The 15,802-nt window shown below is 34.6% G+C and overlaps 1 protein-coding gene across 2 annotated transcripts in view; it reads right to left on the reverse strand.

Moving 5' to 3' along the window:
- LOC108763249 (band 7 protein AGAP004871) overlaps positions 1-15,802 on the reverse strand; it is a 180,277-nt gene that overhangs the window by 43,422 nt on the left and 121,053 nt on the right. For both annotated transcript variants that reach the window (XM_018510715.1, XM_018510724.1), the window contains one exon: positions 14,590-14,793. In XM_018510715.1, coding sequence (XP_018366217.1) covers positions 14,590-14,793 — 204 coding nt within the window. The remainder of the gene's footprint in view (positions 1-14,589; positions 14,794-15,802) is intronic.

Here is a 15,802-nt window from a genome sequence, read left to right on the forward strand (position 1 = left end):
TCACTTTGAACTGGCACCTTTAATAATATATCAGTTACTTGTCATGGTAATGTATTATCAGATAATCACTTAAATTTTTAATGGTTTACATTTTTGAGATTATCCTATTCTTAATTTTGTATATTTTTACAATACATAACGCACGTCATATAAATACTTATTCTATACTATATGTAAGCCGCATACCTGTCTGAATTATTTGCTTGCGCATACACAAACGCCGTATTTTGTTAGTCCGCTTGTTATTCCGTCACCACATTTTATTTTTTAAATCTCTTCATTATTTTTCTTATTTAGAATTATTTAATAAATAGCTTATTATATTTTGAGGTCTAGCAGCGCCAAGCTTTTTTACATAACAAACTTTGTTATGTTAATAAAATTTTCTTATTTTGGGCTGCTTCGTCCTTAATAAAAATGTGATACTGCGATACCACTAATATGATACCACTTGGGTTTTTAAAGATAGTACACCACTTACGTTTTTTCATACAAATGATACAAGTTAAAATTAAATAAATAATAAATAAATAATAAGAATAGTATCATTAAGATTTCTAAAGATAGTACCATTTGGGTTTTACTTTTTGGTAGAATTTAATTACTGTATAAAAATTTTATAGGATTCAACTTTGCACTAGTTGCTGACATCAAATCTTTTACGCACATAATACATATCATTAAAGATTATGCGTTTCGTGGGTTTCCTCCGTGTCCAGATCCATTCTTGAGATGCCAACGTTTCGTGAACCTTGCAATCCACTCATCAGGGCGAGGGGCAACCTGATACTACGCTGTTCCTCCGGGCCGTTCCTTTTTATATTACGCTGCTTGGTGAGGATGGGCGGAGAAGGGGAAGGGGTTGTGGGAGAGGTAAGAGGTGGTGGAATTTGTCGGTCTTCAATAACATATTAAAGTTAAGTAAAAATAATAATAAAGGTAGTACCACTTGAGTTTTACTTTTTAATTTGGGGGGGTAGCCTTTTATTTTACACATGATACATATCATTAGAGTTAACTAAATTTTATAATAAATATCATTAAAATTAATGAATAAATAACTTTTGGCGCCTGTTATGGATATCAAATCTTTTATACACATGACATATTAGAGTTAAGTAAAAATAATAAAGATAGTACCACTTGGGTTTTACTTTTTAATTTGATAAAATTTATCTTGGCGCCTGTTGTTAATATCAAATCTTTTATACAAATGAAATATTTGAAATAAATAAATAATAAGTAAATAATAAGGACAGTAAATAAATACTTCATTTATAGATAGTAGCACTTAGGTTGAACTTTTTAATAATTTGGTATAGCAGTTTTTTTTAATACTGGTTGCTTTCCATTTAATAACATAGAACGACACTTGTATCAACTTGTGTCGATTTGTGTCATCAAATGGAAAGCCACTTATCATTTAGATTTTATCATATTAGATTTTATCATATAAATAGTTTTTTTCGATAAGCACATGTTTTTAGCGCATTCTTTACCTTTTTTTTAAAAGATACATAAAACATTCTTTATTATTTTCGATGCCTTACTCCGATTCATCGTCATACTTTCCAAAACTTCCGGATCTTTTCCGAGGTCTTGAAAGAAACTTAAGATTGACTCTGCCGTTTCAATTGGAATGTTTTTCTCGGCAATTAATAATGCAAATTTTATTTCCGTGATTTTTTTCCGATCTTCAAAAGGCACAGGTTCTTTGTCATGCGTATTCAAATCTACGCTGAAGCCTCTTTTCTGACACTCCGAAACATGTTTCTTGCTGTCAGAATGCCACATAAGCTTGTCGAAACAACATCGAAGTTTTTGATTGCAGAAGGAGCAAAAACAATTGAAAGGATCTTTCGAGATTGTTTGCAACCATGGTTTGAATTGTTTATTTTCAAGCCATGAATGGCAAAATTTCCTTTTACGAGATTCCTTTTCAATGATATTTACTACATCAGAGCAATTATTTACCATGTTAGTTCGATTCGGCATGCTTAAAAATTCGTGATGAGGAAGAAAACGTTTTATTACAAGAAATACAAAAATATGAACTATCTAAATAAAGGTTATGCGTTTCGCGGGTTTCCTCCGTGTCCAGATCCATTCTTGATATGCAAACGTTTCATGAACCTTGCAGTCCACTTCATCAGGGCGAGGGGCAGCTTGATACTGAGCTGTTCCTCCGGGCCGTTCCTTTTTATATTACGTTGCTTGTTGGGGTGGTGGGGATGGGCGGAGGGGGAAGGGGTTGTGGGAGGGGAAAGATATGGTGGAATTGATCGGTCTTCAATAACCGGGAGAATGGTCTTCCATATTTTATTTATGTTGTAGCCATTATCTCTATTTAAATTGTTAGGCTGTTTTTGTATCTCTATGGCTTCTCTCTACTTTCTTGGAAAGTATGATGTACTGTTGACTATTGTGATCGTTTTGTCAAACAGTATTTGATGTCCTGTTTCGACGTTGTCTTCTGATAATGTCGACTGCGTGATGTGTTTTAGTCTGACATCACGTTGGTGTTCTTTGATCAGTAGGTTGATCATTCTCCCGGTTTCTCCAATGTATACTTTCCCGCAGGAACAAGGTATTTTGTATACTCCTGCGGAACTGAGTGGAGGTCTTTGATCTTTAGGATTTCTTAAGATTTGTCCTATCTTTTTGGGTGGTTTGAAGATAGTTTGGATATTGTGTTTGTTTAATATCCTGCCAATCTCCGATCTGTTGTTCCTTTGACGTATGGGAGGATGGTTAGGATCCTTTCGTCTGGTTGTGTGTCAAAGACCGTTGTCTTGTTTGCATGTTTATTGATTATTTTGGTTATGTTTTTTTTTGTCGTGTCCGTTTTTCTGTAAGACAGTTTGAGGTAGTTGAGTTCTGTCTGTAGATGTTCTTTGTCAGAGATGGTGAAAGCTCTATGTACTAGTGAGTTGATTGCTGACTGTTTTTGTGCTGGGTGGTGGTGCGACTCGGCATGTAGATATCTGTCTGTGTGTGTTGGTTTTCTGTACACTTGATGGCCTAAGGTACCGTCAGCTTTCTTAGAGACAAGAACATCTAGCTTGACAGAGATCCAACTAACACAATCGCACAGAACACCAAGATCCTAGTGGAGAAAAGCAACAGGAGCGGTTGGTCGAAAAATTACAAAATAATAAATTTTCTATTTTTGTTGGGGAAACATCTGATTTAACTAATGATAAATGGATGACGTTTCTTGTTCGGTACGTCAATCTTCATACTTTGAATGTTCGAACGGAATTATTAGAATTAATTCATTTGGACGCGAGTGATTGTAGTGTCGAAAAATTATTTACAAATTTTAGAGCCGAAATGTGGAAAAAACAAATTCCGTTTTCAAACATTCTCGCTCTTTCCTGTGATAACGCTTCTGTTATGACAGGAAAATACGAATCACTTAAAATTAAATTACAAAAACATCGCAAAAGTTTAATAACGATGCCATGTCCTTGTCATGCATCTGCATTAGTAGCAAATGCAGCTTTCCGCGCAATTCCTGATGCGAGGAGCTTTTACGAAAAGTAGCATCGTTTATCTCTAGCAGTCCCAAGCGCGCGTGTATTTTTTAGCAATTCCAAAAATCATTTTGTTTTGATGGGACTTGTGTACGAAAATTTTAAAACTATCTGAAACGCAATGGCTTTCACGTCATGCATGCGTGGCTAGACTGAACGAAAATTGGGATGTGCTATTAAAATTTTTGCAAAAAGAGCAATTGAGCGAGAAATCAAAGTCTGCTTTACTATCTCTGATGCAAAATTCAGAAATACAAGCATATCTTTTGTTGAGTATATTCTTGAGTATATTCTTTCTTGAGTATATTCTGGATGTATTTAATAAGTTTAATGCGTCTTTTTAAACTGAAGAAACAAAAGTTCATTTACTTCAGTCAGCTGCGGAAAATCTTTTGAAAACCGTTCTTAAAAATGTTGTAAAAGCACCATTATTGAATTTTGTTTCGATGGGTACAATTAATCCTTTGCTTGCGTGTAATCGTTTATCTCTTGATCAAGTTATGATTGGAGAAGCCAAGATCTTCTTGATCGATCGAACCAAGAAGGTCAGGGTAAGATTGTCAAATCAGTTTACGACAATTGTTTGGCATTCTATGACATTGCTGCGAAAGAAATTCGTAACAAACTTTTTGTTAAGGACGAATTTCTGAGTAAATTGAGGATCTTTGAACCTAAATTTGCTTTGCAGTAAGAAGACGAAAAAAACAGCCCGAACAACTCCGTTCAAGATGTTCTTTTTGTTGCCCAACGATTCGGCGGATTTGATGAGGTGATATTAAAAGAAGAATAGCAATTTCTAAAAAAGGATTTCACATCAGAGCAGAAAGCGACAATAATTAATTTACATTTTGATGAAGCATGAAAAACAATAATGGCAACTAAAAAGGCAGATGGAAAATTTAGATATCCAGTTTTAACTAAATTAATTAATGCAATTCGTTCTCTTTCAAATTCTAATGCTGATGCCGAAAGAGTGTTTTCCATGCTGACGGACGTAAAAACCAAGAAACGTAATAAACTTCATCCGAGTAACGTTCAATCTTTATGTGTGTTCAAATAAATTCTGAGGGCGAAAGGAGAAACGGCTCAAACCATGATAGTTGATACTCGACATTTAACTCTCATGTCCGAGAATTTGTATAAAACTAACGCAAGAGAAAATACATGTTTTTGCGTTTGTTTGGTGCTGATGAACATCCCTCTACGTCCTCGAATTTGTAACTAAATCTTTCAGTAGCCAAATTAAATTAATTTCATTTTTTTATTAATTTATAAATTGTTATCTACAACATAGAGTTAAAAAAATTATTTTAATTTCAGAGAGTCTTAGTTACAGCTTTTGCTGCTTGGTGGCGGTTAATATTGATTTTTTTAACAGCATGTACTTATTTCTTGGGTACCTTTTTTTCCTTTTTATATATAGTTTTTTTTGTTTGGTTTACTTTTCTTTGGTTGTAAGCTTTTATAACATGATTTTTCATGCAATGGATCGGTAAAATATTTCACGTTGGTCTCTTATTCTCTGTTAAACTTAATGTACATGTTCGGATTGCGTTCCGATATTCATTGTGAGTACTTCAAATCTATAGTACACATTACGTGTACCATAAATTTTCAGTACTGACAATTAATATCGGAACGCAAGCTTGGTGTGTATAAATGTTAATAAAATCTTAGACTATTATGGAATCATAGCGTGATAATTCTTTATAAACAAACATGAAGAATATGTATTCAGGAATTTTTCAACATTTGTCCATATGATGCTGTTTCACGTCATTCAGTCTCAGTTCAGTCCTCTAATGTAACCCCACGCAATCCAGCATTCACGTTTCGACACAGAACGTATTCTTCCCAAAAGTTTCTCCAAAAATTACATGCGACTTCTCAGAAAAAAATACGTAAATTAAAAAAAATTAATATTTTTCATTGATATAATATTCTATCATCTTCTAACTGAAAGCCACATTTCGCAATGTAGCACGAATGTCACTACTCGTTTGGATTTCATATTCGTTATGCTTAGTATAAGTTGGAACGAAGGTTCTAACCCAGCGAGAAATGACCGACAATTAGATATGTAATTGATATTAAATTGACTTCGTCATTTCAATTTGATACCAATTCAATTAATCATTTCTTACTGGGCACTTTTTATATCAACATTGTAAGTATCAAGTAATTCAAGGCGTCGTTTCGCCGAGCGATACGCACCAAACGATAACAATGGTACTGTAAGTGCAGCCAAAGGGCAAAACCGTCATGTCATTAATCGTACAAAATATCGTCATTCCTCGAACTGGCAGCCGCAGGTTCAAACTGAGAAAATCGTCGTCCAGAAAATGCAAGAGCCGGCTGTATCAACGGTGCAAAGCGCTCAAACAAAGCAGTCGCCAGTCGGTCGACGCTATCACCTATGTCAATTCGCCGATAGCCAAGACGGTCGCTCAGTCGAAACAAACGGCTCCCACAATTTTCAAATCTTCCGTCAAAGAATCTCAGGCCTTGTATAAAGCGTAGAAAAATCTGTTGACCACCGTCACTACGTCGAACGTAAATGTCATGTAAATATGATATCGCTACATTAGTCTCGCTAGAATCAGAGAAGAAGGCAAAAACAGACCTTCAGCTTATCCTGGTTGCTCCTCAGGAAGAACAAGATAAAATTGAGAAATCCCCAACTGAAGACGTGAAAAAATTGGACGAAACAAAAGCAGCCACGCAGACTCAAGTTATGGTTTTACCGACAGAAAGCAGCAATGTCACGCAAATCTACGTATTGGTGAAGATAGATAAACAAGGACGATACAACTACTCGATAATAATGGTCCCATTGGAAGAAACTACACAGAATTTGGACAGTACGAGAATCTTACATAGACCTCAGTTCAGGGGGGAGGTTAGAGCTCTAGACAATATTGTTCTTCAATTCGACTACAACATCTAAATATTATCCGATCATATTGTAGTCAATCATACCGCCTACAGAACCGATATATTCGCCCTCGGTGACTTATCTGAATCTGAATCTACCGATTATGACATCACTCGAAGCAATCTGCCCATTCAGTCGACGAATCCGACTTTTACACATCGGTGATCTCCACTATTTCATCTTTCCTCGAGCTGCCGATCACTATTACGAATCCCAACATCTCCTACATATCCGTCGACACAGAAGAGACACAGATTCAAATCCCTGGTAACTGAATGCCTTTTGCATACTTCGCTACTTACAATGTCGGTATAAGACGTATCAACTCTTACAACCTTTATTCCAATTTAAACTAAATATGACTAGTATGTCAATCAAACAAGTAGTGACATTTTTGCTACATTATGAAACGTGGTATTAAGTTAGAGGATGATGTAATTTGTATTAATGAAAAATATTAACTGTAGAACTTACGTATTTTTTTTTTTTTTTACTGAGAAGCCACATGTAATATTTATTGGAGAAATTTTCGGGTAGAACACATTCTGTATCGAAACGTGAATGCTGTATCGCGTGAGGTTGCATTCGAGGACTGAACTGAGAGTGAATGACGCGAAACAACGTCGTCTAGACTAATCTTTTAAAATATCCTAATACATATTCACCGAAGTTTGTCTGTAAAGGGATGTCACGCTCTGAGATTCTATATACATAGTTTATGGTTTTCTTATTATTCATACATTCTGTACGTACGAGTAATTTTGGTAGAGAAAGAAAGACCTACGCGTATTATCTTGCTTTCCATTGTGTGAAAAAACTTTTTATAAAGACTTTGCAAAATGCATACGTTTTGTAACTGTAAATACAGTAGTTAAATACTGTAGTTCTTATTCCATATAAATATTAATTAGCGTTATGAATTAAAAATGTATAATATGCCATACTAACATTTCGTTCGCTTGTTCGTGATCACTATTACTTTAAATTTTTTGTACGTAGCATTTTAATTAATTGTGCAAGTTTTGTTTAACGCTTTAATGCTTTTAAGTTGCTTTACTTAAACACCTGCTTTATTTCTTTCCTTCCCTTCATTCCTTTGGAAATATAAAAAATTATCAAATAGTTACGATTCATACGTGACTTATTAGACAATTTTTTACATTTCCTCCTGATGGAAGAAACCACCACCTTCCCGCGGTTTCCGTCGAGCAGTAATATGGACATGAATATTGATTTATTATTCAAGAATGTTTATAAAAGAATGTAACACACCTGTTATTTATTAAAATTGCATGTGCAGTCGTGTGTGTGTGATTTTGATTTGTAACATATTGAAATGAGTGAAAATGTGTTTTGAAATAGTTCTAACACTTGACTCCTGTCCACGTTCCTGGCCAAGAGTGGGTTCCTCGTTTCCCAAACTTTCAATTTTACAGCGCTTTTTCGTTTATTTTTCTGCGTTAGTTCTTAAACTATTGGGTATGGGAATAAGTTTCTTCCCTTTTTTAATGAAAAAGATGTATTTATTTAAACAAAACAATACAAAGTAAATTCATTCAAAGTATGCTCCATCAGAAGCGACAACTTTCCCCCACCTTTCAGGTAATAAACAGATTCTTCGAAGGGAAGAAATCTGGTTCTTTTGAAGCGATCTATTTATCAAGCCATTTTTTGATATCTTCATAAGAATTGAATCGCTCTCCAAAAAGGGCCGACAGCATGGACCGGAACAAATGAAAATTTGAAGGAGCAATGTCCGGTGAATACGGCGGGTGGGGCAGAATTTCCTACTTCACTCCTTCCAAGTATTTCTTGACCAGTTTTGCAACGTGTGACATAGCGTTGTCACATAGCAGAATCAGCTTATCGTCCCATTTCTATTGTTTTTGTTTCAAAGTTTAGTTCAAACAAATCGCTTCGAACGAATATCAACTACTGGGCTCAAAAGCTTGAACACACACCTTTCAAATACATGTATTGCCGTTTTATCAAACACACAAGCAGTGCTACTAACGACATCTCTCTAATGGGCGGAAACTTATTCCCATACCTAATACAATTTGTATAAATTTTCAGAAAGGTTAGGGTCAAGAAGAAGGGCATAAGTACCTATGGTTGAAGAAAATTTGAAACTTGTTTAAAAAGCACAGTAAGAGACTCATTTTGTGTGCGTGGTCCGGGATTAATTTGTAATATACACGAAAATATACGAGTTCTCGCATAATTGCCAAATAGAAATTGAAACATTATATCCCTGAATATATGTATCAAAAAATTGAAAAAATGTAATAAAGACATTAGAGAAGAAAAAGAGCAGTTTATAAAGTTTATTTTAAAAGACTAAAAAGAATTATAATGTTTTTCAAACGTGAAGTTACGAGTATACGCACAGAATTTGTTTGGTAGAACATTTGTATTGATATCTGTAATATATACTGTTTTAAAATTTTTTAAATTGGTAATTTGCAGTAAAAAGAAAATAAAATATCGCAATTAGTATTAAATAACACATTCTAAATGATATTCTCGGAGTATTGTTATAGACGGAATTTTTTTGGTAGAACTTAATTGATATTTGAACACACATTTTCATCAAATGTTTAAAATTTGCACTTTACAGTTAAAAAAAAATTGAAACGATTATTTAATCTATATTGGATTTTTTCTTATTACAAAATCGCATTTTTTAAGTAATAATAATAATAATATTGATAATTGACTATTACTAATGTCATATTAATATTACGAATAAAAAGTAAATAAATAATTAGACTAATACTCGTTGTTACCGTTTTTATCTGTAATACCAATTTTCAAATTTTGAAAAAATATCAAGATATCAACACGAGCGTATTTCCAAAGTAAATATATGAGTGTACTGGGAAGATATTACGAAAAACGTCATGTTTGAAACACATTTTGATTTTTTTAACGTTAAAATCATTTTTGCTATTAATGAAAGGGTTATATGATATATTTATTAAAATCTATCATATATTTATTAAAATCTATTTATTAAAATCGTTATCTAGAATGTGTGTTCATGTCTTTTTATCCCTTTTACAGGGTGTCCCTTTTTTGCTAATCACTTTTGAAAAACTGCAAGAGACAAAAATTATTTATTTTCTTCTCATAAAGTTCTGAAAATTTTTTCAGAATTTTTTAATACCGTATTTTCTCATGTTGATAAAAATAAGAAAATGCAGTATTAAAAAATTGATAAAAATTTCTGAAAAAATTCTCAAAACTTTATGAGAAGAAAATAAATAATATTTGTCTGTCGCAGTTTTTCTGTAAAGTTGATAGTATTTGAGTAAAAAATTATTCAAGACCAATATTTTGCAATTTTTAGTAATTAATATCTTGTTAACTGTTGCGAAAATTGCAAAATGGTAGAGGACTTTTCGACTCAATTTAATCCACTCTCAACACAAAAGTGATTGGCAAAAAATGTTGGGATACCCTGTACAGGAATACGCCGAGCGGCCAAGAAAGTACATTTTCGATTTTCGGTTGCTTACAAGCGATTACGATACTAGAGGAAGCGAGGCAACGAGAGAGAGCGGCTGTCCTTTTCGCTCTAATACTCGCTTGTAGAGCGAGAAGGACGGGCGCTGTCTCTCGCTGTCTCGCTCGCTCTCGCGGCGAAGACGGCCGATTCGATGTCGGTAGGTGTCTGCTTGGTGAGGGTACAAGTGGTGGGGCTTGATTCCGTGTTGCCGGGGAGCCAAATGTGCATTACTACTTACCGTGCTTGTTCGTAAGGAGAAATGGTGAGGAAAAATCAGGACGCGTGTCTTAAAACGCTCTGCTTTGTATATGTTTGGCTTCACGGCCCTTCGCGGTAAGGGGATGTTTTCGTCCACGTGCTATTGCGAAATTTTCTAGAACGTGCCGATCTCTTAATTTACTTTGTTAGTGATTAGGTTTTACTAGGTTTGAACGCGTTATCTTGTTGCGGGGGTCGCGATATTCATTTGGGTGTGCTCAGCTGCCGCGTGCTGCAGCCTGGAGCAGCAGAACTTGCATGTCTTCTCTGCGCGTTTTTTCCTTGTAGGTTTCAGTGCTACTTCGGTTCTTTTCGCTCTTTGCGCGCGTGAAATTCTGATGTTTGTTTAGGGCTTTCTTTCTATTATGCGTGCTTCGATTTTATTCGTGACAATTTCGCTCGTATTCTGCGGCCTTCTGTGACCGTTGGGTGCATTTAGAATTGCATTGAGGTGCGTTGTGTTGTCGGTACGCGTTTTTATTCGTCTTTTCGTGAGACTGCAATTTTTCCTGGCAATTGCTTCGAAGTCGGCTGTTATATTTGCTATTTCCTATCCCGTGGCGGCGATGTTTATGCAAAAGAGTGCATTCTTTTAGCGTTTTTATTGTTTAAATGTTTGGCGCAGGCGCAATGTGCGCGGGGTTCAATCGCGACGGTTTCAGTGGCGTTGCCTATAGCTGTACACGCTTGTAGTCGGCACATATTGGGTGTTTTCCAACAACGTACACAGATGACACAGTGTAACACTGTGTCGTACACAAAGTGTTCCAACTATGACACAGTGTTACCACAGTATATACAGTAGCGCAACTCTCCTGATTTTATGTTGGCAAAAATGGAGTGCGCATGCGCGAAATCAGTAAGTTCCCCAGTAACGCCATCTAAACTTCTATCTCACTTCTTTCTTTTTCTGTTTTCTCTGTCAGGGCCATTTAAATGTTTCTGTTTATGTACCTGGCATAATTATGGCAGTTTATATTTGGAAAGCTGAAATTTGGAGGAAGTCAGTGTTAGAAGTTATCTGCTTGTCAGTTAGAGAAATTGTAAATAACTCTTGTTTGTGCCTAAAAAACAAAAATAGTGCAAAAGTGAAAAAAAGTGAAAAAGTGGAAAAATTAAAGTGAAACGAGGAACGATCTCTCCTAAGAGAATAATTAACTTATACAACTGTTGTATAATTTTATATATTTTTATTTTGTGTTTTTTTTTATTTTGCAATCCATTACAATTATGAATCTATTTCTTTTAGTTTTTTACATTTAAATTAATTTGCTGTACATACAAATGAACTAGAGCAGCTAGAAAAAAAGAGAGAGAAAGAGGAAACTAAAGAGAAAGTGAGATAGAAGTTTAGATGGCGTTACTGGGGAACTTACTGATTTCGCGCATGCGCACTCCATTTTTGCCAACACTGACATCAAAGGTGCCGACAGAGAGTTGCGCTATTGTATATACTGTGGTGTTACACTGCTCGACACTGTAAAAAATTAAGTACGAGCGTGTAGAGTATGTCAGAATTACCAACTTTTCAAGAAATTTTATACTTAACGTGTGGCAACATGTGGCGTGTGGAAATTATGGGATTCATTTCTAGCATGAATATAACCTAATTGTACCAGTTGTACGTATAGTATAATAGAAGAGAAAAAGGATAATTAATCATAAATTTATAAGGTAATTATTCAGAATACGGTCCTCACCTCCGATTTCGATGAAATTAGGCTCATTCGACGCGTTTTTGCACAAAATGAAAGAATCTGTAAGAAAAAACGTTGGAACGGCCCCGCGAACCGAGATATTAAGCGTTAAAGTTAACGACTATAGAGGTTAGGAAATCTGTCACGGCCACATTACCACTCTGGTGGTTCTCTCAGAAACTAAATCTAGAGTTCTGAGCGTTCCAACAAGACTTTACACAGTGGAACACAGTGTAACGTCTCTGTGTCCTAGCTGGAAAACAGCCACTATGTCTATACGCTATATTCTGTGCTCGCGCTCGCTTGGTAAAAGGGCGGAGTGCTATATTGTAGGCGCATCAGACGTTACAATTCCATATTTTTTTAGATTTCAAAATTTGGTGAAACATGTCAAAAAAAAATTAAAACGTTTTTTCCTGCCATTTACTAAAATGTATCAGTTGACATATTTTAAGTTGTTTTTAAATATAATTGTACTTAACCTCGATTCCACTTTTTGCACAGACGAAAGATTAAAACTTTAATATTAGAATTTACGTATGTTAAACAACGAGAATTCCATTTTTTTCCTTCAGAAAAATTAATTTAAATGATTTCAACATTGATTCCATTTTTTTAAAAGCAAAGACCAATTCTTAACTTTATTAAGCACATAAACATGATAAACTTATTTTACTCTATTATGATGTCAAGAGGCTTTAGGTTTTTGATCTACAAGACTATTTAATCCAAAATTCATTTTATATTTATAAAATTACTAACAATAAGTATTCCTGGGAAATTAGACAAAAAATAGGCAAATAGACAAAATAATTTATACAGGTTTGATATTTTGTAAATAAATTCTCAAAGTGGTTAAAAATAAAGAATTAAACATATTTTCAATACGGATTTCTGTTCACATGTAGTCAGACTTTAATTTCCCCCTCTGGCTTGTTTATACAATGTACATCAGTGTATGTGATTTCATAACGATTCTGACTTTCATAACGATAACATCTTATTCTAATTATACATTTATGTTCGGATATATATAGTTATTGTGATATCTTTTGTGTTTTTTTTTGCATTCTTGCCTGCAGATGAGTGTTTTATTTTATTTTAGAAATACTAGTGTAATTAATAACGTGCAATCCCTCTTAGAATTTGTATTTTTACAATTCATCTTTGGCATGGAATCAAATTGAAGGGATTTGAATTTACATCGGAGCAGTCACTCGATCTGTTTTGTGAGTTTGCAAGGAAATCTCCACGTGTCTAAACTTCTGTATTTCGCTGATGATGGCCCCAAACGTTGGCCGAAACGTTCGGAATTTTAACATAGTTTCTTAAATACATCTATGTAAGAAATTGTCACAAGTTTTTATAATTGTATCTGCGCTCCAATTACCGCGCGTTACTCTCATTTGCCTTCTATTGTTAACGTTTTTTAAAATTTGAGAGTTATTATTAAGCTTTTAATTTATAAATAATATCAAAAAAACGAACATTCAACACAAATGACTTTTATACTATGTTCTATTTTAGGCATTAAATTCAAATTTTCTATTGATAATTTATTGCACCTTTAAGGAAACCCCTACAGCACGAAATATTGCAGCAATATTTCAATAGTGCGTAACATTTAAAAAATTGCTGCAACATTGAAATCTTAATATTTTATTGGAAATATTGCATCAATATTGCAAAATACTGTAATTTTAATATTTTGTAGAAAATATTGCAATATTGTAATTCAGTAAATAAGTACACGACTCCGCCGCATTTTCTCCTTATGAGAGGATTATACGCCTCTTGTAAGGAGAAAACGTCCAAGAGTCCTATAAGAAGGAATACGCAATTCGAATTAGTGAATCTCCTTGAGATTCTCAATCTTTTTTGGATGTGCTTTTTAGGCCCCCGAATATTTATTGATCATGACTTTATTGTATGTATTTTGAAATATGATGCTGAACAATATGTTAGCGATTAATAAAATTAGAATAATTATTGAAATATAGCAATATGTGTGCAACATTTCTCTAAATATTGCAACAATATTTTATTTTTACAGACATAGGACTATTAATATTGCAGCAATGTTTCATAAAATATTGTAATCTTTGAAAATTGTTGCAATATTATGTGCTATAGGGAAAGATTTATGCCTAAATACAACTTTTCTTTTCATTATTTCTTTTTTTTTACGTTATGACTTTTTTAGAATGAAAGAATGATAAATTCCAGGCCAGCCCCGAAATTTCAAGGGTTTTCCAGAAATTTGCCGAAATACATAAAGTTCCAGTATAATTCCAGTATAATTCAGCATCTAAGAATATTCAAGGACCGTTCAACACTATGGTATTGCAAGTAATTTCTGCTACAGAAATATATTGATTCTAGAACATTGCGTTTTAATATGACCCGAGCATGCAAAGTTTTTTTCTACACTATAATCCAGTTTAATCACTTTCAGTCCATTTTATGCGTCTTGCATAATGAAATACTTTGCTAATTGCATTTATTTCGTATCCGTTTTTTATTGAGAAGGATGTAATATTCGATACTTTTTTATGAAGTTGGTGTATATTTTTTTCTTTTTCAAAATGATTAATACACTTTTTTTCCTTAGGATACATAATAGCGTGCATAATTGTGCCTTTTCTTTTATACCTGCATGTTTCCGGAGATTGTTTCCCGCTCACTCAATATTTCATGAAGTGGTCGCGTCCCCATTGTATTCCTTAAGGTCGTTTGAGCCAGTAATCTCGTACTATGATGTGCGTTCTCCACATTTGCAATCGAAATGGTTGCGTTATTAACACGGTAGTAAACTACTGCATCAACAGATACCGTAACGCTATCCTTCGTCAAAACCTAATATAAATAGATAATTATATTAGATAAATAGATAATTATATATATGTATATATCAATATCTTTTTTTAATATACTAGGTGTACAACTTTGCTTCCACCGTTTTCCTATAGATGGCTTTAGCGGTAAGTAGTGGTCGAAATAAATAGATCATAGACATCATGCAATAAACTTGGGCATCTGTCAACATAACCCCAGAGAAACATTAGTCGATTTGTGTCTGCATCATAAAGTTATTCTCGATTGAAAATGTCAGTTTACGAGCCAAATTCTCGTCATATGCGGGAGGTTTTAATTTTCTGCTTCAATATGAAGAAATCTGCGGCTGAGGCTTATCGAATGCTCTCAAATACTAATGGTGAGGCCGCTATTAGTGAAAGAACGTGTCGTGAGTGGTTTCAACGCTTTAAGAACGGTGATTTTGACGTCGAAGACCGGCATAGCGGTGGAAGAGAGAAGATTTTCGAAGATGCAGAATTGGAGGCATTACTTGATCAAGACTCGTGTCAAAATCAAGAAGAATTGGCACGATCATTGGGAGTGACTCAACAAGCCATTTCAAAACTCCTCAAAGCCATGGGAATGATTCAGAAGCAAGGAAATTGGGTGCCGTACGAGTTGAAGCCGAGAGATGTTGAACGGCGTTTGTTTGCTTGTGAACAGCTGCTTGAAAGGCAAAGACGGAAGGGATTTCTGCATCGCATTGTGACTGGGGACGAAAAATGGGTTCATTACGACAACCCCAAGCGTATAAAATCATGGGGAATTCTCGGCCATGCTTCCACGTCGACGGCCAAACCGAATATTCACGGCTTCAAGGTCATGCTCTGTATTTGGTGGGACCAGCTCGGCGTAATGTATTATGAGCTGTTAAAACCGACTGAAACAATCACAGGCAATCGGTATCGAACGCAATTGATGCGTTTAAGCCGAGCATTGAAAGACAAACGGCTGCAATACAACGAGAGACACGATAAAGTGATTTTGCAGCATGACAATGCTCGACCCC

This window comes from Trachymyrmex cornetzi, unplaced genomic scaffold (assembly GCF_001594075.2).
Source record: "Trachymyrmex cornetzi isolate Tcor2-1 unplaced genomic scaffold, Tcor1.1 scaffold1100, whole genome shotgun sequence".
Taxonomy (NCBI): Eukaryota; Metazoa; Arthropoda; class Insecta; order Hymenoptera; family Formicidae; genus Trachymyrmex; species Trachymyrmex cornetzi.